Source organism: Rhodofomes roseus, assembly GCF_022264815.1.
Source record: "Rhodofomes roseus strain CIRM-BRFM 1785 chromosome Unknown C8Q71scaffold_14, whole genome shotgun sequence".
Classification (NCBI taxonomy): Eukaryota; Fungi; Basidiomycota; class Agaricomycetes; order Polyporales; family Fomitopsidaceae; genus Rhodofomes; species Rhodofomes roseus.
In genome coordinates, this window is record NW_025952970.1 from 461272 (window position 1) to 485757 (window position 24486).

At 56.6% G+C, this 24486-nt stretch overlaps 7 protein-coding genes across 7 annotated transcripts; 5 read left to right on the top strand and 2 right to left on the bottom strand.

Annotated features, from left to right (window-relative positions):
- Positions 1-697: 697 nt before the first annotated feature.
- On the top strand, positions 698-2767 carry C8Q71DRAFT_128812 (uncharacterized protein). The gene is made up of 13 exons (XM_047916464.1): positions 698-752; positions 817-984; positions 1215-1268; positions 1333-1346; positions 1409-1423; positions 1478-1491; positions 1539-1570; positions 1686-1747; positions 1798-1929; positions 1988-2247; positions 2304-2329; positions 2385-2427; positions 2481-2767. The coding sequence occupies exons 2-13, from the start codon at positions 875-877 to the stop codon at positions 2664-2666; spliced, it is 948 nt and encodes a 315-aa protein (XP_047777374.1). The 5' UTR covers positions 698-752; positions 817-874; the 3' UTR covers positions 2667-2767.
- Positions 2768-2868: 101 nt separating this feature from the next.
- On the bottom strand, positions 2869-3459 carry C8Q71DRAFT_859236 (uncharacterized protein; the record flags this gene model as incomplete). The annotated part of the gene is made up of 5 exons (XM_047927603.1): positions 2869-3124; positions 3178-3203; positions 3259-3299; positions 3349-3358; positions 3412-3459. The coding sequence occupies 5 exons, from the start codon at positions 3457-3459 to the stop codon at positions 2869-2871; spliced, it is 381 nt and encodes a 126-aa protein (XP_047777375.1).
- A 4086-nt stretch (positions 3460-7545) lies between these two features.
- C8Q71DRAFT_797679 (uncharacterized protein) lies at positions 7546-9155 on the top strand (the record flags this gene model as incomplete). Its single annotated transcript, XM_047925760.1, has 4 exons — positions 7546-7717; positions 7748-7764; positions 7815-8082; positions 8578-9155. The coding sequence occupies 4 exons, from the start codon at positions 7546-7548 to the stop codon at positions 9153-9155; spliced, it is 1035 nt and encodes a 344-aa protein (XP_047777376.1).
- A 940-nt stretch (positions 9156-10095) lies between these two features.
- On the bottom strand, positions 10096-11066 carry C8Q71DRAFT_859238 (uncharacterized protein; the record flags this gene model as incomplete). Its single annotated transcript, XM_047927604.1, has 3 exons — positions 10096-10462; positions 10869-10978; positions 11037-11066. The coding sequence occupies 3 exons, from the start codon at positions 11064-11066 to the stop codon at positions 10096-10098; spliced, it is 507 nt and encodes a 168-aa protein (XP_047777377.1).
- Positions 11067-13626: 2560 nt separating this feature from the next.
- Positions 13627-14177, top strand: C8Q71DRAFT_908732 (uncharacterized protein). The gene is made up of 3 exons (XM_047929005.1): positions 13627-13806; positions 13858-14032; positions 14105-14177. The coding sequence occupies exons 1-2, from the start codon at positions 13733-13735 to the stop codon at positions 14000-14002; spliced, it is 219 nt and encodes a 72-aa protein (XP_047777378.1). The 5' UTR covers positions 13627-13732; the 3' UTR covers positions 14003-14032; positions 14105-14177.
- A 500-nt stretch (positions 14178-14677) lies between these two features.
- On the top strand, positions 14678-19760 carry C8Q71DRAFT_837694 (uncharacterized protein; the record flags this gene model as incomplete). The annotated part of the gene is made up of 7 exons (XM_047926472.1): positions 14678-15190; positions 15241-15377; positions 15434-15572; positions 15624-15717; positions 15775-17285; positions 17337-18696; positions 19021-19760. The coding sequence occupies exons 1-7, from the start codon at positions 14726-14728 to the stop codon at positions 19758-19760; spliced, it is 4446 nt and encodes a 1481-aa protein (XP_047777379.1). The 5' UTR covers positions 14678-14725.
- Positions 19761-23164: 3404 nt separating this feature from the next.
- On the top strand, positions 23165-24476 carry C8Q71DRAFT_767095 (uncharacterized protein; the record flags this gene model as incomplete). The annotated part of the gene is made up of 6 exons (XM_047924214.1): positions 23165-23320; positions 23374-23634; positions 23695-23754; positions 23815-23837; positions 23896-24232; positions 24293-24476. Coding segments are annotated over exons 2-6 (541 nt in total), but the record flags the coding sequence as incomplete, so codon positions are not given.
- Between the last annotated feature and the right edge of the window lie 10 nt (positions 24477-24486).

Consider the following 24486-nt stretch of genomic DNA (forward strand, 5'->3'; position numbering starts at 1 on the left):
GTTCAGCGGCATGGAATGATTGATTCTCCCTGTGTGTGTCATTTATGCCCGAAGTATTCGTATGCAACCGAAGATGAAGCCACCTCGGAAGGACAGGTTGTGAACCTCATAGGGTAAAGCGCGTCAGCAACACGTTCCTGTCATTCTTGACTTCGAGGGCATACATACGGGCATGATGCGGATTGGGCGTCTAACGATCGCAGGCGGCTCATAGTGGCGCCTGTCTGACCTGTCATCTGTTCGACCACCGCTGGAGGAGGAGGAGGACTGCCACTGGCATCGTATTCAACAGTAAGTACTGGTACGAGTGTCACCTGTTTTAGTCGTACTGGGGTTTCGTCCAGGGACCAGCACACGGGTGATTCATACCACTGTTCGAAGGGCGGTGCTCACTTCATACGAGGGATCTGCCACTGCCCGTTTAGACAGCGTTTGCACAGCGCCTTCATGCGGAACTACAGAGATTTGTTGCGCGTGTCCACCTGCCAACCTCTATCGGCGCCGCAAGACTGACCGCCCGTAGACGTAACTCTCAGTGAAGTAGGTCTCTTCACCTGTTTGTAAAGTTTAGACAAACGCTCACCTGTCATCAACCCTCCAGGGACCAGCTCCATGTCGTCTTGAACTCATGGCTACCCGCTGGCATATCTGCTGTCTCGGCAGCCCTAACTCGGCGTGCATGTGCACAAATCTACTGATTCTCATCAGTAAGCCAGTGCACCTGCCAGGTGCATTCTATCGCCGAAGGACGTGTACGTCTGTGGTTGTATATGCCTTCTTGATGATCATAATACTCTCTGGCACGATACATAAAAGCAACGTCACGACCTACAGATAATGCATCGAGCCGCTTGCTAGTTGAACGCTCAGCCCAATGGAACCTTCCAGCTCACCGAACGCAACTTCTCCACTGACTGCGTTTCTGAACGCGGAGGAGGCCTTGTTGAAGAGCGCCATGGAAGACTATCATATTACGCGTATGATGTGGGGTGAGTATTCAACACTTTCCGGACTGCTCATGGGAGCTAAAGAGCATTAATCTCTAGCACTTTCTCTCGCGCTCTTGCTGTACGACTGGTGTATGCCTGATCTCAATACTGTTGTCACTGCCCGCTCACGTAATCGTTACACTTCCATATAGTGCTGACATTTGCCGATGAAGTACGTCTGCCACTCGGGTTCTCGACACTGATTCATCGACCATATTTTGATAGGTCAGATATATCTGGCAAGGCAGATTTCTATGGACGAATCTTCTCTTCTACTGGGTAAGCCGCGCATATACTCTTTCGAAAACTGGAACCGCCGGCTGAGTTTCTCATAATTCATCAGAACCGATATTGGCCGTGAGTGTGGTTCACAAGGGAACATGAGTTCTGATGTAAATATTCACACCCTGTTTGATTAGCATGTTCAACCTCATGTACGTATTAAGTCTATTTCGGCTATGTCGTCGCCATTGCTCACCGGTTCGTAGATTCGACAATATTGGTCTGTACTACATAAATTTCCAAGAGTCGGACTGACACCTTCCATAGTGCTTGCTACCGTTCATAACTCAGACGCAAAGGTACGTTCATCGATCGTCATTCGTGTAAAAGCCGATGCATAACTTCGCGCAGTTGTAGGTCGTGACTCGCATCATGCAATCTACACTCATGTCATTATGGCTAATTCTACGAAAGCTGCAGCAATTGGATGAACTTCTTGTCGTACGGTTCCATACCGTATGAAATTTCGATTTGCAGTGAGTATCAGCCATACTATCAAGTCTTATGATCGTTCAATGTGACATAGCTGTCTACATCATGCGCCTTTACGCTCTCTATGGGTGTAATAGGAAAATTCTTGTTTTCCTTTGCATCTTCTACGTAGGTGTCATCTCAAGCGAGAGCACGATTATTGGTATCATTGCACACGACTCTGTATGTGAGTGCACTGAGTGACTTGTGCCGGAATGCGTGCACTTGACAAGCTACGACCACAGTCGAACCGCTGCCAGGCCCTCTGCAAGAAATCACAGGCTGTATACCGAGTGGTATCAAGCCGTGGGCGTGGACGTTTTGGTTGCCGATGTTGACGTTCGAAACCCTGCTGTTAGTCCTCTCGCTCTTCAGATCAATGCAGTTGATCTTCGAAGACAGACGGCCGGCCATAATCTATGTTCTGCTGCGGGACTCGGTGATCTACTTCGGAGGTGTCGTGCTTGCCATTGTCACAAACGTGGTTGGGTGGAAAGTAGCCGGGGTAAGCGTCTTACATCGAACCTTGTGAACCACTATTCTGACTGGATCTCGTTGTAGAATGGACTATTCGCGGCATTCTTCCCGTAAGTCAGCTCCGACGGGTGTACGACAAGGCTCTCACAACTCATGGAATCAAAGGGTAGCAATAATGGCATTCTCCGTCCTGGCATCAAGGCTACTGGTGCGTACTTCCCTCCATGTGCGTTTGATACGCTCCGATGACATGCAATGCAGCTCAACATGCATGATGCCGTCGATCCTTCAAATCGGTTCCTACAAGCCACGGCATATGGTACCCGGTCTACGACCACGAACGGTGACCTGCCTACTCATGGCACAGCGTCCATACAGTTTGGACGGAACAGCGCGGTCGACCCGGAGGGAATGTCGGAGGCAGACGTTGAGCTCTCAAACCTCTGACTCGCAGATGTCATACTCTGTGCTTGCAAGTACTTGAAGATGGGTTATATTATGTTGTGATTCAAAGGACTGACTTCCTGGCTATGTGCGTTCTCGCTTGATCGACCACCCTACGATTTCGATCCTCATTACAAACGGTTTGTCTGGTGGGTTATGCACGAGTTGTAGTGAACAGGATTTCTCGTGACGAATACGTAGTCTCCTAGGAGACGGTGCGCCTGTCGAATATCGCAAATACAATGTTCCCGAATACCGTGTTCGAACAATTATGATGCTTTGGACGGTTTCCCGGTAGGATCGGATGCCCTCTCACTACAACTTCGAGAACCCCGGATCGTTGCCGTGTATGAGTGTCGCCGCCTAGCGCAAACGGCGTGCAGTGCTTGCGATGCACCTCGAGGTCCTTGACTTTGTAGTAGAGCCGCGTGTTCAGCACACCTTCCAGTGACCACGAGATGCTATAATGACGTTCAGTCGAGCGCGCTGGCACACCCCAGAAGAGAGAACGCACAGAGGTGTCAACAGTACGTCGTCTCCCTGGGGGTCGTTTGAGCGGATACGCTACGGTGTCCTGACAAGAGAAGCCACGTACCCCGCCGATGGTACTCGGCAACAGCCTCGAGACACGGAATACTGAGGATACCATGAGCGGGTCTCTCATGCAGCAGGACAGAGGTCTCACCGAGGAAGGCCTGTAGAACGCGGTCAGAACTGAAGTGAGGATGCGGTGATCAGAAAGGCGCACCAGGAATATCAGGAACCCATCGGTGTACAGGTCTCTAATGATGTCCATGTCACTCCGCCGTGGTTTACTGAACGCGTTCACGACGACAACGACCAGGACGAATAAGTCATAAAGTATCTATTCATGCCACGTCGTGAGTATTGGTTGCGTGTGAGACAATGTAGAGTGACACTCGTCGCACAGAACACGCACCACAACCGACCAGGACGCCGTCCGGAACCGCGACTTGTAAGGGAAGATACATGTATGTATTATCGGCGACGCCTGCACCTCCCCCTGTCTGTGAGGTCTTACAAGGCCAATCTCTGCAGCCTGGCAGCCCAGGTGCAACACCCAGCACTCAAGTAGGTAAACTATCCGTCTTGACACTCAATTGCTTCCAGCTCACTCACCGAATGCACAGGCGTTCTGTTGCGGTTTCACAGTACATTCGAAACTCGACCCACACAAGGAGCCGTATCGCCGTCCACACCTACTGATTGGTCAATCACCCTGAGTCGACGAACACTGCGTTCGGCACACAGTGCGGACAGCGCGCACACTCCGTTCAGGCCACACACCGTTCATACAATGATGAACTGCTAGTCTCCGAAAATACAAGGATAACGGTCATGCCGTAGGATCCAGTTGCGCAAGTCGACGCGTTGAAGCACGACGGCTGCGGGGAGACAGGTCCGCACAGACACCCCGGTCCTACGCAGCGAGCACACCATGTCGCCAGCAGCGTACCGTCATCGAGGGCAGCATACGCACACCGTGAACGTAATCGGGACCAGCCAGCGCCGGACGTGACGACCACCGATCCGCGCGGCGCGTTTTCCGACACTGTAATGGTACTTACTCACCTGCGGCAGCGCACGAAATGGACCCGAATCTCCGTGCGCGCTCGCAGATAAGTTCGACTCATCGGGTGCGCGTGCGTCCGCGGTGCCGGGACTGAATACTACTTCGCTCGTTCCCAAGGCACTGAATTGCGCTTGAGATCGGCGAAGTCGTTTGGAGTGCCGAACGATCGTCCGATGGACTAGCCGCCACAGTTGCAGGCCGCGTCCGCAGCCGACCCTTGACAACGATACGGGAAGACAGTTCGTCTTCCGACACTGTAACATCCGTATTGTTGGCCACTCACTTAAGCAGCGCTCGCCCACGCACCTCTGTCCACTCGCTACCCTCTTCCCTCTCCCTCTATTCAGCGCGCTTGCTCTCCCCGTCGACGTGGCATGGTGACCGCGATCCGCGGCACGAACGTTGGACTCGCCGCCACGCCACTTTCGTCAACCTGCGAGCGGAGTTCTGCTTCGCTCTGCTGGAGGGATTGACTGACCGCTGTCTCGCTGCGGGTAACGTCACCGCCGCAGCTACTGTCCGGTCAGCAGCGATGTCGCGCGTAGCCGGTAGCGGTAGGTGCACGCTCGCGGATGACGGTGTACAGGGCTGACACCGCCGGTCCAGATTCCTGTCGGACCGCTCTCAAGCGGCGGACCCACTGGTGGGTCGACGGGGAGCCGGTGGAGGGCATGAGCTGTGGCCGATGAGTGAGTCACTCGTCGGGCAATGTTGCGCAAACACTCACCGAACCGGCGGTGCTGGGGTGGGTCAGGAGAGTTCCGCTGGTACTGAGAAATGTACGGTGACGCTGAGTGGTCGCGAGCGCACTCACGCCTCGCACGGCTGTAGGTCCACGGTACGCAGTCCTGCTCATTCCGAATGAGCCGTGTTTCATGTCGTTGTAGAGGCGGCTCGTCGCGTGGCGGAGCACATGGTTTCCCTCCCACTTTGGTAAGTGTTCAGAAAGCACACCGGCACCTCGTTCGTTGACGGCGTCCGCTAAACACGACCCCCAGTGCCTGGTTCAATTGCGCGCTCACGACATTCCGTAGCGTACATTGCCTATCGACCTGAACCTCGCATCACCGCGAGCACGAGAACGGTCTCGGTCGCGGTGGAACCAGCGGAGGCTGATGCCCCGTCGCATGGGAGTCCGCGACGAATGGGACGCAGGGTTGTTAACCAGCCGAAGTGTGAGCGCGCGCCCGGCGGGTCATCGCGTGCAACGCATCCGCGGGATGCCGTAGCGGACGGTGCCGTACAGTGTAGGCGGTCGGGATGTTCGTCGACATGTGGTCGTACCGCGCTGTGAGCCGCACCTACCGCGAAGCAACGGCCGCGGAAAGGTGGAAGGGAAACCAACATAGGTGAACCAGCGGGGTGTGTGGGAGAGGGGTAGCCACGCGCACGAAGCAGTGAGTAGCCACCGCCAGGCTGCGTGAATGGAAGTACGCGTCCGGTGAAGGCGCGCGGCGCGTGAGCTGCTAGCGAGGAGTGCCGGTCGTCGAGTGGGGCTACGCGCGCGGCGCTAACTCGCGACGGACTGTGCCAGCGAGCGGCCGCCCCAGATAACAGAGTGCGGAAAAGCAGCTTACAAGCGATGGGCACCAGACGCGACTTGCGCGACGAGGTGAAGTCGTGTGGCAGGTGCTGAACAGTCGGCGTGTCGTTTCGGACGGCGTCTCGGCGTGTCGTTTCGGACGGCGTCTCGGCGTGTCTGCACGGTGTCCGCTGTGCTCCGTCCAGCGTCGCCGTCGATGTTCGTGGCGTTATGAGATGTACCGGAGGGGCAGTGGGCGCGAGTGGCCGGGTCGTTGAGCATGAGGGTCGAGTGCAGGTCGAAGACGCGTCTCCGGTTCAGCCACCCGTTGTGATTTGCAAAACGCTCACCGCGGGCAATGACACGCAAGGACAACAAGTCCTTCGTTCCTTTCTGCCGTTGGTCGCTGGTACGCGATGTCTCTACGCACGTCCGTGTGCGACGCTGCCTGCGCGAGATGAGAGAGAGAGGGGGCAGGGGGCGAGTGTTGGTGAGCGAGAGTACATATGCACTGGCGCGTGAGGCAGCGCGGACGGGTCGATGGAAGAGCGACGGGTCGTCGACGTCTGGACGCGACGTCTGGACGCGACGTCTGGACGCTGGCAGCGGGCGCGCGGTGCTGGTCGTCTTGCGAGGATCCGCGCGCCGCCGTCTGCTGCGGCTCCACCGCGTCGCAAGAGCGGCGGACGCACACACGCCCCGGACACGTGGAGCGAGGGACACAGAGGCCGCGCACGCTGTCGCCCTTGGACGAAGCAGAGAGCGCGGCGGGTCCGTCCGCAACCTTGCTCGCAGTCGATCGAAGGGGCCCAGCAACGGCGAGCAGCGAGAGCGGGGATAGCACGACCCGTGGTGGGAAGAGGAGGGCTATCCCAAATGCACTCGCAGGTGATGGCCGCGGAAGCAGATGGCAGAGGCCACCGGCGGCACTGCCCAAAGCGGCGAGCGTGAATGGCAAGCGTGACGGACGTGTCTCGATATATTACATAGAACAGCCGTGCGACTTCTGGATCCCCGAGGACTGACAGCAGCACACACACGTGAACGCCGGGCGGCCGTGTTTCATGTGCGGCCAAGTGACCAGCGGGATTGAGCAAGCTCGATCGCGAGGTGGAGATGAGGAGCCCACGACAGAGACAAGTCGAGCGGGTTCCTGTACAGCAGTCTTGGGACACTGGATGTATGCTTTGTGTCAATGTAATGAACGCTGCACGACCGCGTACCTGCACGATCCCAAGTCTTTGCGCAACATTGCGAGGAAGCAGTCCCTCCGCCTGTACGCCATACCACGCGATATTTCTCTAATTCTATATTCCCAGAGTTTCGTCGGGGCCTGTTGTGCCAGTAGTGCCGTTGAGGTAGACTGCGGACTCGGAAGGGGATGCGGTCTCTCGATGCGTCTGACGCGACGTCGGAGGTTCACTGCCATGGTCGTCGCGCAGGCGGGTCATGGAGCGGCGCAGCATGACAGTAGCTGACGTATGCGATGGGGTGCGGTCGGGAGGGCGGGCGTAGTGCGTTGACGGCGCACGTCGCTCGACGCACGGGAGAACGTTGGCGACACGCACACGTGACCGTGTGTTGCTCGCCCTGAGCGAATAGGCGCTCACAGTACCGACGCTCACATCGCGGTCGCGGTGACTTAATAGCGACTTGAACAAACAATAGACCGTCGTAGAAGGTCCACCTGGTCCGCACCCCCTGCGTTATGTTGTGAGACTCTTTCTGTGGCTATTCCACCTGACCCTGGCAGTCATTAGTGTTCTATGACTTCGCAGCCATCCAACCCCGAGACTGACGCACCAGTTGCCCCCGGGCCAACAGCCGGCGGACTCGCAAGGCACGAGTACTTCTGGCGCGATCGACAGCCATGGATTCGGGAGCATGGATACGTCTTGCGCCCGCGTTACGCACCAGACTGGAAGCCCTCCTGGCTGGGTACGGACAAGGATTACGAATGATGCGAAGATAGTCAAAGGACGTTGGTACGTTCGATCTTCAGAATCTTCGGCATCGCGCTTTACTCATTTACCAGGTGGATACTATCCTAGACGCCACCCAGCAGTCGGATGGTATGCTGGTGACGCTGAAGGCGATTGACACCGCCGTCCATCCGTTCGAGGTTGAAATCGGACAGTTCCTGTCGTCTGAGCAGTCAACCAAAGATCCGCGGAACCATTGCGTCCGCATCCTCGAGGTGCTGCAGGAGCCATCCGAACTCAACAAGTCAATGATTGTCATGCCCTTTCTCAAAAAATTCGATGCGCCGGACTTCCTGACGAATCGTGACGATTGGAGAGGCTGTCGCCTTCTTCAAGCAGGCAATTGAGGTACATGCACAAGCCTCGTATCAATACCCGTGCATTGCTGACAGGTACTTAAGGGACTGCACTTTATGCATGAACATCACGTTGCGCATCGGTGCGGCAGCATCTACTACTGTACACCGTCGCAATCCTGACTTGCTTGAACCAGTGATATCTTTAAACTGAACGTCATGATGGATGTCATACCAATGTATACGAAGAAGCTATGGCATCCCACTGCGGACAAAGTAGGTTGCACGGAGCGCTTACATCGTCAGAACATTGTCAGAACGTGTATATCATCTCGAAATCCGAATATTATCTATTTTCCTGGACCGAACATTGAAAGGCAGCCAATGAGGAGCCGTGCCTTTCAATGTTCGGTCACCGATAATAATTCATGTTCGGATTTCGAGATGATATACTCATTCTAACGATGATCTGAGACTTATCCGACGCCAAACAAAGGGGTTTGTCCGCAGTGTCCTCAAGTGCCCAGTTTTACGCGTGACTTCTCCGGATGGGCAAGGCACTGCAGTCGCACTGAGCGCCCACCAAGATACTTTTACATCGACTTTGGGTTGTCCCGCAAGTGCGATCCGGCGGACGGTCCGCCGCTGGAATTGCCGGTATTTGGTGGCGACAGAACCGTCCCAGAGTTCCAAGAAGATGGATACGACGTGCCCGCCGACCCTTTCCGCACCGACATCTACTACCTAGGGAATCTCATACGGACAACCTTCTCGAAAGCGAGTATCCGAACTCCCACGCTGCGCTGCATGGCATATACTAACCCGGAATATCTTCAGGAATACCGTGGCTTTGAGTTCATAGAGCAGCTTGTAGCCGACATGGTGCAGAGCGATCCGCAGAAGCGCCCGACTATCGCGGAGGTCGAGACGCGGTTCGACGCGATATCCCGCGAGCTTTCGTGGTGGAAGCTCCGAACGAGACTAGTGTACAAAGATGAGACCGTCTTCGAGCGTGCGGTGCTCAGTACGGTGCACTTCTTCCGCACAGCGAAGTTTCTCGCCAAACGGCGGCCTCCCATACCAACGCCCTTTCCGTGACCTCCTAGGACAACGTCACTAAGACTCATTGCTTGCGCTTTACGCTATCGTTGACCGTATGCTGTTAATCTACCTTGCTACTTATGATCCATTGTGTTGGAAGCTGTAATCGGACTGAGGTTCCTAGTGCGACATACGTCTGTCATTCACATGAAACTGTACAATCCGCGGGTCAGTGTCACTCCGTATCGATCGGTGTCCTGGGACCTGGATACGACGAATCATGCCAGTACCCAAGTACAACGCCTTCCGCACGGGTCATGGTGCGCCCAGGAGTCGTGGCCAAGGGCACAGCACCGTATATCGGCGACGTACCGCTATGTTTTACTATCACTTCTTCCATTTGTATTACCGATAACGTTAACGCAGAATAGCGTGGCAACAGACTCATCTGAGTCGGCGGAGCGCCCTCAGTACCCGCACACAAAGACGGCATGTAAGTCGAGGTTATGAGAACCAGTCCGCACACGGCCTGCATGGTGCGTTCCTCTGCCGTAATAGAGCAACGGTCAGCCAGGCGCGAAGACACCCCAATAGACACAGCCACTCACAGCTCTGACAGAGCGGCTCCTACGAGGCCGCACCCAATCCTCGTCCCCAGGATGAACTCGAGGTTGGATATGGTGCACCGCGTCCGGGTCGACGTGACAGTGAGCAAGACGCACAGCTCGCAGGCAACATCGACCGGGAGAATGTCTATCGTTGAGCCTCACGCATCCGTCTCCGAAACCAAAGCAGCTGCAAGACGATCGTGTCCGGTCCCGCGGCGTCTTCGGTGCCTGCGAAAGAGGTTAGTACCTCGCTATCACACTTGATCTCGAGCGCGCTATTGTGCGGTTCGCGTGCGGTGCCGAATGGATCTGAATAAATGGCGAGACGGATCCATGATACATGAGGGGTTCACTGTCGTTCGATGAGACCGCGAAGCAGCGAAGGAGGATCATTGCTCCACGTCGGTGGGCGGCGGGTGGGGACCGCGTGCGTGGTGAGCTCGTGCGGAGCGAAGAGCGGAAGGTGGAACGGGCCGCGCGCGGTGGATGCGAAGGCGTAGTCGCGGCGGGCGCGACGACCGCGAGCACGCGGCGCGCCGCAGGAGAGGGAGACGCTTGCGCTTGCGCAGGTCGTGAAACTCGAGCTCGAGCGCGTCGTCGAAGCGCCCCGTATGGGCGGCGTGGCAGGTGACGGCGACGTAGTTCACGAAGCGCTGGGCGCGGCGAAGGAGCGCTGAGAAGCTGGGAGGAGTTATGCCAGGCTTGGGAGGTACACTTCCAGTGATGACCATATACCTGGAGCCTCCAGGCCCTGCTCTGTACGACGAGCTGAACTTGATTGACTGTAGAGCGAACAAGCCCCCTTGTTCACCGTTTGACACCGTCACTTCCGCCCTATGCTCAACCGCGGTCCCTTGAACTGCATCCGCCTCGAGCGTCGCAAAGTCAATACCACCCGCCTCGCCCCGTCACGGACACTCCACCGCGGTTCGTCTCAGCGGACCGCACCAGTGCGGTGACGTCCGCATACTGCTCGCGCCGGCGATGGTACGCGTCGCGCGCAACGTGCGCTTCCTAGTGCGCCGCGGGCAGGTCGCGCTCGTAGATGGGACAGAGGATATAGCTGGTGCGGTCGGTAACGGTGCCGGAGGCGGAGGTGAAGGCGAGTTCCCTCAGCGCGCGCCGATAAGCATCGCTCTACTTGTGCGCGTCATACACCGACATAACGTCCCGCAGGACGTTGCAGATGTGATAGCGGATCGTCGTGGAGGGTATGTACGCGGGACTTCCCCAGGGCTTTCGTTGGTAGTCGGGGCGGGGCTTAGGCAGGAGCTACATACGCATATAAGAACGTTCCTGACACAGTGGATGTATACGACGATGCACAAACCTTGGGATTGGCGCATGCGCTATAGTCCATCTCGGTGGCGCCTCCCCTGCAACTGGTGCTCCTAGCGTTGGTTATTGCCGCCGCGCATCTCGCGGTAAGCCATCACTCCAGTAGTGGACAATGCAGGCACGCGGCTGGGCGTAGCTCAATCCGGGGCTGTGCTGCGCGGATTGCTCTGCTGAGACTGAGATAAACACGGCACGTCAGCCTGCAGTCGTCGTGCAACACACAAAGAGATCTACAGACCTGTCTGCCGACGCGGTCGCGTCGCCACCGACACTTGCCATGAGAGTCCCTGTCTTCTGAGTTCGGCCTGATTCCTGTGCCCCGGAAATGGGAATCCATATGCAGGGCACTTGTTGACCTGAACGACAGGATGCTAGATGTCGCGGTACTGATACGGTACTGAGAGTCCCACTGACTCGAGAGGAGACTCGCGCGTCGCGCGAGGCCTAGGATCTGCTCGGATGGATCTCGGCACCACCCGAGCCGGCGCTAGCGCGTCTGCTCTGCGATCGACGTCCACTGACGACCGATCCCCCTCTCCTCCTCCTCCTCCTCCTCCTCCTCCAGCGTCCCCACCTCGCCACCACGGCGCTGTTCCTGCCCTCGAGTCGCGCGAAATCATGGTACCATACTACGTGCGCAGCTTTGTCCGGATCCTGTCGTCTCTTGGAGCTTAGACTTGGAACCGCGCAAGCCCAGCTGACGCGCTCGCCATCCTCTCCGCCGTCTTTTCGATCCCCGTAGACTACCGACCGCAACGGGTCCACAATCGAAGCTTGTTTTGGGAAGACGGGAGTCCTGCCGCATATAGCTCACGAAAACTGTCGCAGTCTACGCGTTCGTCCTGGACAGGCTCACAGGTCTCAACCAGTGCTCTACCACCCTCGGACGAGCGACCCCGAGCAAAGGGGAGGCCTTGAGCGTTATCGGACGTGAGGTCGTAATGCGGAATATTCTGTGGCCGATAATGTGGATGGAGTTTGAATAGGGCTGGCTGTGCTGTCGCTCAGGTGCGCCACTACTTCGTGCTTAGATGACCGTACGCTAATCATGGTCTTAGACCTACAGTACGCGCTCTGGTATACATCCTTTTGTCGCCTGAGTTAGACACGTCCGAAAGTCTACGCCTAGTAACAATGACAGTCCAACGTTTACAATCGACAATTTCATCCCATCGACATGGACGGACACTGCGATGGGCAACACGATGCGTTCAGCCACATCGTTATCGTTATACCATTCATTCCGCATACCTGCTTCAGCAGCCTCATCTCTCTCCCCAAATTCTCGCAATATGTCGCGTCGGTTGACACGCTACTCGACACCGGCCGCCTTTTTGAGACGTTATTCCGCACCCGGTCAGTAGACCATCTGTGCTTCGCTCGCACACATACCATCATTGACCTACTAGCTAGCACGGCTGCAACTGCGGCTCCACGCTGCTCTTAACATCGATTATGCGGATGAGTCGTCGCACACTGACAGACGGTGCCATCGGGTGAGGGCAACTCGAACCCGTTACGTGCAGACGTATCGGTAAGCACCTCGCCCAAGAATGACTCTAAGGTTAGGGCAGCACATCGGTCGTTGCAGCTTGCGCTGATGTGTGTACATCCTAGATTCACTGCCATCTCATTCTGCAGTGCGGACGAATGTATGCGCCACTGCCGCGACCCACTGTAGCCGCCGACATGCGGTTCGTTACACCCGTGAGCACAACTATACGGACCCCAGGCCTCTGGCCTTCCGCTAGCAATAACACAGCCTCGAGACGTCCTCGAGGCTCCCCGCTCTTCTGAACCACACCCTCGCTGTCACCCGTTGACTCTGCATCCTAGAGCGCAGTCTCCTAGTACTACTGCTAGGGAGATGTTGCTCAGACACGAACCAAGTGTCAGTCTTCTATGTTCTGTGTTATCCTGTCGCGCGGGCCTGATCAGTGATTGAGTATAGCTCCCTTCTTCGGACTAGATTCGACGTGCTATTCAAACTGCGTGCTCATCAGAACCAACCGCCCTCCCTGCAGGGCATCCCGCCTCAGTCGCTCTCTACTCGCACCTCGGCCACTGAGAACTCGTAGCTGCGTCGTTCGTTCCCTCTACAGAGCCTGTCGGAGGCGCGTCGTACGCGCCGGCCCGTGGTCGTACTTTCTAGACTCGGTTTCTATGTAGATTCGACTCTTCGCCCCCATTACCCGTCGCTCTATCCTCGCATTCCGCTCGACATCTTCTCGCTTCCCATCGACGAGATGGACCGATCAGCTCTCCCCATTGCTGCGCGGGTCTGCGTGGCTTGGTATCTACAAGCTATGCCCGACCTCTACCGCGGCATCGGGATTCATAACTGCGGGAGCTACGCAAGGCTAGTCAAGATGTCTCGCGCGGCGCGGCGCGCGAAGGAGTGGCTCATGGCCGTGCGCGGGCTCAACGCGTTCGATCTAGACACGCTGGTCAGTAGGGAAGGATAGTCGTTCAACCACTCCGCGTGTACGTTCAAGAACATCTCACAGCCATTTCGGATATTATGCGCCTTCCCCCATTTGGCAGATCTTGCTATGTGGAAGATCGGCGACTGGGGTTCCTGATCTCGCGAGCCCACGAAGTTGACGTCTCGTGCACGCCTTCGATCGAATTCGACATGGTTTGCACGTTTCCCTGATCAGTGACGTCGAACGGGACAACACGGTGTGCATGCGCGTACGCTGCAGCACAACGCTTGTCTGCACGATATCCCGCATGTACATTCAGACTTCTGGCCGGTCTATGTGAGCCCGCACAAGTATTTGCAGTTGTACGGTTCTGATGACATGATATAGATCGAGCGCGTGCCTGTCTGAGTTCGACTGTATCTGCCGGCATGGCGATCGGGACTGTGCCGCTGAACGACTCGGCTCGCGGCGCGTCTTCAAGCTGCAGGCGCAGAGAAGAGCTACGGACCGAGGAGAAAAGCGACGAGGCTGAGAGAGGTGCTCTGAATCGTCTGCTGCTTAGGTGCGGTCGTCACCTCTCGACTATCCTATTTGTACGCCAACGGAAGGGGTTGCTAACACAGCATCTGCGCAGGAGCACGCCGTCGCCTGGTAGACCAACTGTGAAAACGAGAGAGAGTCGAGTATGCTCGGCTGGCGTTATCTAGGTGAGCTCATGCCGATTGCATGTATGCGCCGGGGTTGGCAGGTAACGTCGAAGAGGCAGACCTGCTGTCTAAGAGTCTTCGCGGTACTCCTGCGGTCGGGGCTACCTCCCAGCCGTACGGCCTATGGCGTGTGACTGTGTTCCAGGCCATTACTGGGAATAGCAGTTGGGCACCCGGCGTCTACAAGGCAGCTTGATTTTGGAGCTTCTGCTCCTTCGTTCCTAGACGCTTGCTGCTTTCTCCAATGCTCGTAGTTGTGTGCGCGTTTCGCTGTACCGAGTGTCGGGTACAAGGCAGAGAACAACGTTCATCTGCGCTGGTAAAAAGTGCCGAGATGTTGCTCGCCAGTCAACGAGAACAAGGGTAGCCGATTTCGCACCACACGTTACAGGCCTCGTGTTGCTTGTCCTCGGAAGCACTCTTTCATCTCTGCTCACAAGTCGTTATCAGCACGCACCATCGTCGAAGTCGCCGCGCAGGTCTCTCCCTGACTCTCACCATCGCTGTTGCCCTCTCCCGTGCAGTTTCGCTTTCCCTTCTCAGTCGCCATGGCTAAGAGGCCTAAGAAGAACATCTTCAAGTCCTTTCGGCGACAGCCCTCCTCTACGCCTGAGCACAAGTCAAGACCTGCGAGTAAGGGATTTCATCGCCTCATGTCGCTCCTGTGTCGGAGGGGTTCCTCGCCGTCCCCACACATGCCGAGGTCGCCAAGCCCATCCCGAAGACAGTTCAGTTCGCAGGCAGTGCGCCCCCGCGCAGACTCACTGCCCGAGCATTCGGATGCCCGCTTCCCAGCGGGCGCCTCCGATTCCGACGCTCCCAGCTCAGGCGACCAGCCTGCCGATCCAGGCAACGGCGTCGAACCCAGTGCAGCTTATGAGTCCCCCAGTAGGGCCACGATAGGCCTAGCTGTGTTCAAGAGCGCGCTGCAAATCACGGAGAGGGCCGCCGACGTCTTTCCCCCTCTCAAGTCAGCCGTGGGAGGTCTGCTGGGAATCCTTGACTTGGTCGAGGTACGTCAGCATGCAGTAGACCACAGCATCTGTTGACTTTGTTTGATCAGACGGTTGTCGATGTGCATGAAAAGTTCAAGCGCATCACAGAGAAAGTCTCCCTCGTGACGGAGGTGGTTGAGATGTATCGATCTTTGGACTCAGGCCGTCAGGGCGAGATGATGAAGTACCTGGACAAGGTCGCGGAGTACGTAGCGTAGAACTTGTGTGCGCTCTATGATACGACTCAACAGATGTCCACAGCGAACTCAACGCAGTGGAGGAAATCGTACAAAAGAAACAGGATCGCAAGATTAGCAAACGCATAGTTCTTGCGCCAGCCGACGTCGACGAAGTTGAACGACAGTTCCGTGCTGTTGGGGATGCCACGGACCTTTTCCTTGTAGGTTCGTTTCAGCCTGAATATACGACGACTTTGCTCACAAGGATGCAGTTGTTAGTCAACGTACGCCACATTGCGGCATTGGAAGAGTTGCGTAGGCTTAATCAGTCATCGCATGCAAACTCAGCCAGCCGGATCCAGTTTGGTCAGTCGCCATCAGCCCTTCCTCACTTTGGCTTGCTCTAATTCATGGAACCTTTAGATTACCTGGACAAGCTGTCTGGGAGTGAGTCGGCCCGCTACGATGCGATAGACATCCCCTTCTGTACCACGGACACCCGCATTCAGCTCCTCGAAGACGTCTTTACTTGGGCAGCATGCAACGAGGGCGAGGATGTACCGTCGATCTTCTTCCTGAACGGAGTCGCGGGATCTGGGAAGAGCACTATTGCGAAGACGTTGTGCGCTTCGTGGAATCACGCAGGCCGCCTGGGTGCTAGTTTTTTCTGCTCTCGCCGCAAGGCCGAGCAGCGGGATGTGCGGTCCATCTTTCGGACACTTGCGTACCTCCTATCACTGTCTTCACCCTCATTCGCGGATGAGGTCGTCAAGGTGCTGCGAGAGAACCCGCTCGCTGCCAGTGCGAACATCGAGGAGCAGTTTCGTCTTCTGATCTCCGATCCAGCGACTGCCGCATTCACTGCAGTGGGTCCAGTGCCAGTCGTCGTCGTGGATGCTCTTGATGAATGCGATGACGCGGATGCGACAGAAAACCTGCTGAAGGTCATCGTAAAACACGGACGCCAGCTGCCTCTCAAGTTCTTCGTAACTAGCCGGCCCGAGCATCACATCAGGACCATGTTCAGGCAGCCAGGCTCGCGACATCTACGGCTGCGTGACATCGAGCGCGATATTGTTGACGAAGACATCCGTATATCTCTGACGGCAGAACTGTCCGATTTTGAAGATGTTCAGTTGTCTCCCGAGGACATCAAGATTCTTGTGGACCGCTCGCAGGGTCTGTTCATCTATGCGGCCACGGCATGCAAATACATCAAAGCGCGTGACGTACCAGAGCCTCCGCAGGAGCGGCTACGTGAACTGGTTGCTCCGCATGCAGATCATCCCCCCACCGGTATTGATGAGATGTACGACTACATCCTTGGCCAAGCTCTTCAGCGCTTGAATGGCGACCAGTCGACGAGGGTTCTGCGGTGCTTACACGCAGTCGTCTGCGCGCGCAATCCCCTCTCTGTCCCCGAATTAGCGCACTTGCTATGCCTCACCCCTGACCAGGTCCGCTATGCACTCGTCGCTTTGCATTCCGTGATCAACGTCCCCGACCATGACGAGGAACACGGTCTCCTGACAACATACCATGCTTCCTTCCCAGACTATCTCACTACACGGACGCGGTCTGGATCAAAGCGATGGGCGGCAGACACTGGAGCGACACATCTCGACGTTTTCCTCGGGTGTAACAAGATCATGGAGACTGGCCTGTTCTTCAACGTGTCGGGGTGTAGCACATCGTACGCCAGCAATGCAAAGCAGCCGTCGCGTCGAGAGCTCCCTTCGTATCTCGTTTACGCGTGTCGATTCTGGATCGAACACCTGACCATGTCGTCCGTCTCGGAGGAACGAGCGACTCAGGATGTCTTGGCTTTCTTCGAAAACAAGTTCCTATACTGGCTGGAGGTGTTGAGTGTTTGTAACTACACAAATGTAGCGTCTTCACTGATCGTGAGGCTGGAAGTCTGGCTTCGGGAACAGGTGTGTCCCTTTGCATGCCGTCCTGTGGATACATGCTGAGCCCACACCTAGCAAACCAGACAAAACACGGAAAACGCGGACGTGTCACGATGTCTGCGGCTTCTGTTGGACGCGAATGACTTCCTCATTCGCTTTGGGATGCCGATCCACGACAGTGCACCACATATATACATCTCGGCTCTTGCGTTCACACCTCCAAAGTCGCAGATCAGCCAGGTATATCTCGCTCTACTGGAGCGTCGATTGAAGGTGGATACTGCGGAACGGCTCACACCATTACCCCTCCTGGAGATACACGAGCATCGCCGCTGGACATCACAGTTACCACATTGGCGAGCGCTAGCCTTCTCAGCTGACAGCAGCTACATCCTGTCTGCTGCAGATGACAACCTCTGCCGCTGGGATGCAAGGACAGGGGAGTCAATTGGCCAGCCGCAGCAGGGACCTGACATTCCGCATTCTCGCCTCGCGCTCTCACCGGACGGATCTCGCGCTGTATCCTGGTCCGAGAGTACTGGCTGTGTCTGGGACACTACATTGGATCACCCCATTGGACGGTCGCTCAAAGTACCTACGGATGCCACATCCGTAAGCTTGGTTGTGTTCTCGCCCGATGGCAAGTGCGTCGCCGCAGCCGGTATCACAATGGCGGAAGGCCGTGACTCGGTCATTTGTAAATGGGACGCAGCCACGGGTGACCCCATCGGCCAACCGCTTGAACTGGCAGGATCGGCGCTCAAAGGCTGGCTTTCATTGATTGCATTCGCGCCCGATTACAAGCGCATCGCTGCGACATATCCCCGTGACAATCTTGGCCTTGGAAAGTTGACCTTGTGGGACGCAGAGACTGGCGCTGCAATTGTAGAAGAATTCGCAGACGTGAATTCAGCCGTCTTCTCACCAGACAGCGCATTCGTTGTGTACGGGGAACTCGGGGGTGCTATCCATGCCAGGGACGCGGAGACTGGTGATGCAATCGGACAGCCGCTCAATGGACACACAATGACAGTATGCTCGCTCGCATTCTCGCCGGATGGCAAGTTCGTTGCGTCCGGGTCGGCTGATACCACGGTTCGCGTCTGGTCGTTCGAGCATGGCAGACTTGGTGTTCATCGGGTGCTGAAGGGACATACAAGCTCGACCGAATCGGTCGTCTTCTCGCCGGATGGTCACTTCCTTGCATCCACCTCGGATGACGGGGACATCTGTATCTGGGATGTAGCCCAGACTACTACAGGGGACGCAGTTTCAATTGGCGAGCCGCCCGGGCACACTGACGCAGTGGGGTCGGTCGCATTCTCGCCGGACGGCAGACAGGTTGCATCTGCATCGTGCGACGGAACTGTTCGTGTCTGGGATGCAGATACGGGCGCTGCAGTCGGAGAGCCGCTGCTGGGACGAGGTCATGAATGTGGCCACTGGCCAAAGGCCATCGCATTCTTGGTGGACGACAACAAGATAAATCTTGTGTCTTATTCAACTTGCCCCGACTCGGCCTCGGAGGACGACGACGATGACGATCATCGTGGCCCTGCAATCAACGTGTGGGACGTGGAGGCGGCGAGCAACCCTGGTGAATGGTCACCCAATGGATACTGGGAAAAGTATGGTATGTGGGAATTCGCGCTCTCGCCGGACGGCAAGCGAGTCGCACTTCAGTTTGGGTGGGAGAAGTTGGAGATTGTCGAATCGGCGACGGGCGCCCACATCGTGGACATCGACATGTCATCCCAAGACACGTTGAAATCCACCACGTTCTCGCTGGATGGCAGGCTCGTTGCAGCCTCCTTCTACGATGACACCATTCAGGTTTGGGAGACAGACACTGGTACCCGTGTTGGGCCGCTGCTCAAGGTAGACAAACGGGGTGGGGATTGCATCGCGTTGTCGCCCGATGGCAAGCTCCTTGCGTATAGCTCCGATTATTCGGTGCGTGTTCGCATTTGGAATACCCATATCGAGCAGTCATGCATGGACCACACACACACGGTGACGTCACTCGCGTTCTCGCCCGACGGAAAGCACCTCGCGTCCGCGTTTTATGACGGAACGGTTCGCGTCTGGGATGCTCAGACAGGTGCTCTGGTCCTACCGCCTCTCACAGGACACACGGATACGGTGTGGTCAGTCGCATTCTCGCCAGACGCTCAGCACATCGCAACTGGTTCAGGGGACAAGACTGTCCGTATCTGGGACGTGACCGTCGGGGCATCGCATGCACCCAAGATCGTAACGGGATCCGATTCACCCTCCCTTGTCGATCTCTGGGAGTCGCATGTTGCGGAGTTCGATAGGGGGTACGACGGATGGATCGTCGGCCCTCATGAAGAGCTCTTTCTTTGGATTCCCCCAGGATATCGCACTGGCTTGTTGTGGCCTCGCATGACTGCAGTCATAGGCGTACATCCCGTTCGTCTCGACCTCCGCCAGTTCGCGCATGGCTCGACATGGACAGAGTGTTGGGGCTCGGCGTAAAATGGCGGACATGGTAAGTCCTACAGTATTGTTCGCGCCCTGAAGCTCTCATGCGGTATGATTCTGCAGATCGTGCATCTGAGGACTCAGCCCTGCTGCTATGACGGACTGCACATTGGCGAATTCGGCTGGACGGGCTGGTGTGGAGGTGTTCACATTACAACGCATACACATGTGTACTATATAGACCCTGATCGAGATACTTAAGTGCTGGTGGAAACATGGAAGATCTTGACCTTGCACGCGATGCAGCTCGCCCTCCTTTACGAGCATATTCAGTCTCCTCCGGCCAAGATCCCACAAATTCGTAGCTGTTCATGCTGGCCAAATGACAAGGCATGGTCAGCACGAGCATAACGAGCATAGAAAGCGCAATACATACTGCACCATCGCGCATACCAGCCAAGCGTCGACTCGGCCTCGCTCCTGCTGGCTCTTCACCACGACCGTGCTTGACAACTTTGCCTTTTCCCGCTTGTTTAGCGTCGGCAGTCCTGGGCCCGACCGACGTCCATCCACTCCGCTTTGTCCTCGGGCTCGCCCTCCTCATCTTCCTCCTCCTCCTACTCGCACGCATGCTTCCACTTCACCTGGCGACCTTCGTAAGGGCCGCTGCGCACTCTTCGATCCGGCTGTGGTCGCACTGGGCAGTGGTCATAATTTGGCTTGGATAGCGTTTGCACACGAGGGTACTCACGAACTCTTCCTCACTACTCACCACGGTAGAGCCCTTCCACCTACAGCATCCCTTCTTCCCGCTCAAGTACGTCGAGCTTCCCGAGGATGTTGTCGATGAATCATGCCGTTCATGGTTTCTGGCGCTCGGACGTAGCTCGCTCGTCTTGCACCCTTTGGCGTAAGCTTCCTCGACAGAGTGAACATTATCTTAGCGGTGCGCGGCACGACCTCTATTCCGTGTCTGCGAGAACGTTGTGATGACGTTAGGCACCACACACAAAATGGCAATGGCAGAGGCGGACGCACCCTTGCGGCTGATGTTGTACGCACGGCGCCTGCCCCGCCCTTCTCCGCGAGAACGGCCCTCGGTGAGCACTGGTTTCGTTGAGGTCCGTGCAAGCGTTTCTACTGGAGTACGCAGCTCTTTCGGAACAAGCAGACGATGCTCGTGATGACCCATGACTCGGGCGATCCGCGTGGAGAGCCTCTCTCCAAGTTGCCCGTGGAGGAGACCAACGCGGACTCGGAGGGCACCATATGCGCACATGAAGGTGTCGTACTACACCATGCAAGGTGTGAGTCGACCAGAAGCCCAAGGAAATTGAACGGGATGATCAACACGACCTATCCATCGTTCAGCACGAACGCATCCGACAGAGACAAATTGTGAAACTCTGTTGCCGAGGATCGCGCGCGAGTAGGTGCGTCGCGGCCAAGTGAGGAGAGTGTTGGAACGTTGACCGCTGGGCATCTCCAACAGGGTGACAATGACACGACGTACAGACCGGCCTCGCGTGAACATGATTGCCTGCGCGTCCCAAGCGCGTCCAGTGGATCTCCGATACTACCGTGACCGTGCTTAGAATAGGCACAGGCAGTTCATGGGTGCGACCCGCACTAATCACACACATCAGAGCTGCACACGCATGAATGGCGGGCGACCGTGTTGCATGTGCGGCGAAGTGACGGCGGGATCGAAAGGCTCAATCGCGAGGTGGAGATGAGCAAGGCACTACAAAGACAGGTCGAGCGTGACGGCATGCGGCGAGCGGGGTTCCTTGGAAACCTAGAGTCTTTGGAGACTCTGAATGTATTGCAATGTGTCAATGTGATGTACACTGCGCGGACGCGAACCTGCACGATTCCAAGTCCGCGCAACATCGCGAGGAAGCAGCCCCTTCCTCTATACCCTATGTGCACCTGGCTTGCATGCGCAGACTTTGGGTTCCCGTGAGGACTCATTCATCACTCTGGATCTGGGCAAGCGATCCCTGTGATTAATACGTTAGTCCGCTTTTGCTGACTTACCTGTAGGACATCGCCCATCTCGTTTGTCAATTGCGCGGCGCGCGGTGGAGCTCTCTGCACGCGCAACAAGATCGGGAGCAGTAGAGCATAGACAAGCTCGAGAGCGACGTCGAGGTCACCTTGCGGGGTCTCCGCACTCTCGCTGCTGCCTTCGGAGGGTGACAACTTCGAAGGCCGGGGTCCTGGGAGTCTTTCTCCCCATTGAGCTGTGAGACGTTGTTCATTGAGGACGTGAACAGGTCGAGCGACGCGAGTGGCTTGTACGGCAACAGAGCGAGGAAGAGGCCGGGGTGTTCGAACCGGTGGTCGCCCGAGATGCACGCCCGACGCGACATTGCGCGCCCGGGGGCGAGGGGGAGCGCATGGATGAAGCTTGAAGCCGTAGGGGTCCGAGAGAGTCGTGGCAGCGAGACGGCTTGAGGTTGGTCGAGAGAGAACACCTGGCGTTACGAATAGCAGCACGGAGACAGCAAGAACCAGTCGGAAAGTGGTCGTCGCGCTGGCGGGCCGGTGCTGAGATCTGAGATCTGAGAGACTCGTGCGCAAGGATCTGTCCGGATGAATCTCGGCATGACCACGGGCGCCGTCGCTAGCGCGTCTGCTCCGCGATCGACGTTGGACTTGTCCATCGACCTCCACCGACGGCGAACATTGCGCGCGACCTCACAGTAATAAGTATATATACATGCTCACCTTTGTCTCTTGTCGAATCCTGGAGCTTCGTATCACGCACGCCCAGCTGACGCGTCCGCTGGCATCCTTCCTACCGTCTTTTCGGATCCCCGTCGACTACTAGTAGCTGCAGCAACGGGTCCGCAGTCGAAGGCTCGAAGCTTTGTTGGGAAGATGGGAATCCTGCCGCATACAACCCAAGAAAGTCATCGCATTCTACGTGCTTGTCCTGGACAGGCTCACAGGTCCCTGCCAGTGCTCTACCTCCCTCGGACGAGCGAGCCCAGCAATGAGATTGACGATATGGATGGAGTCCACTGCGCTGTCGTTCAGGTGCGTCACCACATCGTGCTTAGTTGGCCGTAGGCTGACCATGGTCTCAGACCCTCAGTACGCGCTGTATTCCTACCCTGAAATGGTCTTGTGCGTCCTGAGCTAAACACGCCTCAATGGCTGCGCCTAACATTGGTGGATATACAACTCATGGTCGAGGTTCTGGCATGTACAAGGACGGAGACTGCGAGAGCCAACACCATGCGTCCAAACCCGTCGTGATCTTCATACCGTCTAGTCCGTATGCATACTTCAGCGGCCTCATGCCCTACATGACCGCCCCAGTCTTCGCGACATACCGCGTCGGCTGACACGCCGCTCGACACAGCCAGTCATTATCCGGGATCACTTCTGTACCCGGTCAGTGAATCTTCTGTGCTTCGTTCGCATGCATACCGACATTGACCCACTAGCTTGTAAGGCTGCGACTGCGGCTCAACGCTGCTCGTCACATCGATTATGTCAATCAATCGTCGCACAGCGACAGGCTGCGCCGTTGGGCGAGAGGCAACTCAAACGCGTTGAGTGCAGACGTACCGGGAAGCGTCTCGCCCAAGACTAGTTTTGAGGTTAGGGCACTGCATTGGCCGTAGCGGCTCGAGCTGATCAGCGTTTATCCCAGGTTTATCGCCATCTCAGTCTACAGTGTATCGACGAATGTATGGGCCGCTGCCACGACCCACTGCAGCCGCCGGCGTGCGGTTCGTTAAACCCACGAGTACAACTATACGAACTCCGGGCCTGAGGCTTGTCACTCATAGTAACATAGCCTCGGGGCGTCGTCGAGGCTCCCCGCTCTTCTTATCCATACCCTCACTGTCACCCCCGTTGACTCTGCATCCTCTGCGGCGCTAGGCAGATGTACCCCAGACACGAGTCAAAGGTCAGTACATCCATCTTCTGTTTCATTCCGTCGCGTAGGTCTGATCAGTACTTGCTATAGCTTTGTTCACCAGTGCATCCCCCTCTACTCGTATCTCGGCCTTTGAAAGTTGCGTTATTGGTTCGTTTGCCAGTTATCTCCCTTCACTCGTGTATACCTATGTCACGAACACTTGCATAGGCATTCGACTCTTCACGCCCACTGTCTGTAGCTATATTCTCCCGCATACTGCTCGATGTCTTTGGGCTTATCATCAACGAGATGGAGCAATCAGCACTCCCAATTGCTGCGCGGGTCTGCACGGCTTGGTATCTTCAAGCTATGCCCAACCTGTATCGCGCCATCGAGATTCGTAACCGCGGGAGCTATGCAAAAGCTAGCCAAGATGTCTCTCGCCGCACCGCGCGCGAAGGAGGGTCTCATGGCCGTGCTCGGGGTCAAGGCGTTCGATCTAGACACGTTGGCCGTTCACAAGCGAGTACGGAAGGACAGACGGTTCATCCAGCAACGTTTCCTCTCACTTGTTCATCTGGCCCCCGGAATCCGATCCCCATCTGTGGATGACTTCGTTGCGCGCGTTTCGATCACCTCTCGCACTGTAAGTCCGTCCGCACGCTGCGGCGTTCGGCGTGTACTTACGTTCCACAACATCTCACAGCCGTTGCGGACAATCTGCGCCTTTCCCCATCTGGAGGAGGTTGCTCTGTGGAAGATCAACTTCGTGGGCTCGCAAGAAATGGCACCCCGGCCGCTGACGTCCGATCCCTCGAGTGCGACATGATTTGCACGTTTCCCTGATCAGTGACGTCGAACGGGACAACACGGTGTGCATGCGCGTACGCCGCAACACAA

Excerpts from the sequence above, each read along its gene's own strand:
- C8Q71DRAFT_128812 (XM_047916464.1), top strand. The coding sequence starts at position 875 with ATGGAACCTTCCAGCTCACCGAACGCAACTTCTCCACTGACTGCGTTT. Across the intron at positions 985-1,214 it reads TATCATATTACGCGTATGAT|GTCAGATATATCTGGCAAGG; the intron begins GTGGGGTGAGTA and ends ATATTTTGATAG. Across the intron at positions 2,428-2,480 it reads TCCTGGCATCAAGGCTACTG|CTCAACATGCATGATGCCGT; the intron begins GTGCGTACTTCC and ends CATGCAATGCAG.
- C8Q71DRAFT_908732 (XM_047929005.1), top strand. The coding sequence starts at position 13,733 with ATGCGCGTACGCTGCAGCACAACGCTTGTCTGCACGATATCCCGCATG. Across the intron at positions 13,807-13,857 it reads CAGACTTCTGGCCGGTCTAT|ATCGAGCGCGTGCCTGTCTG; the intron begins GTGAGCCCGCAC and ends GACATGATATAG.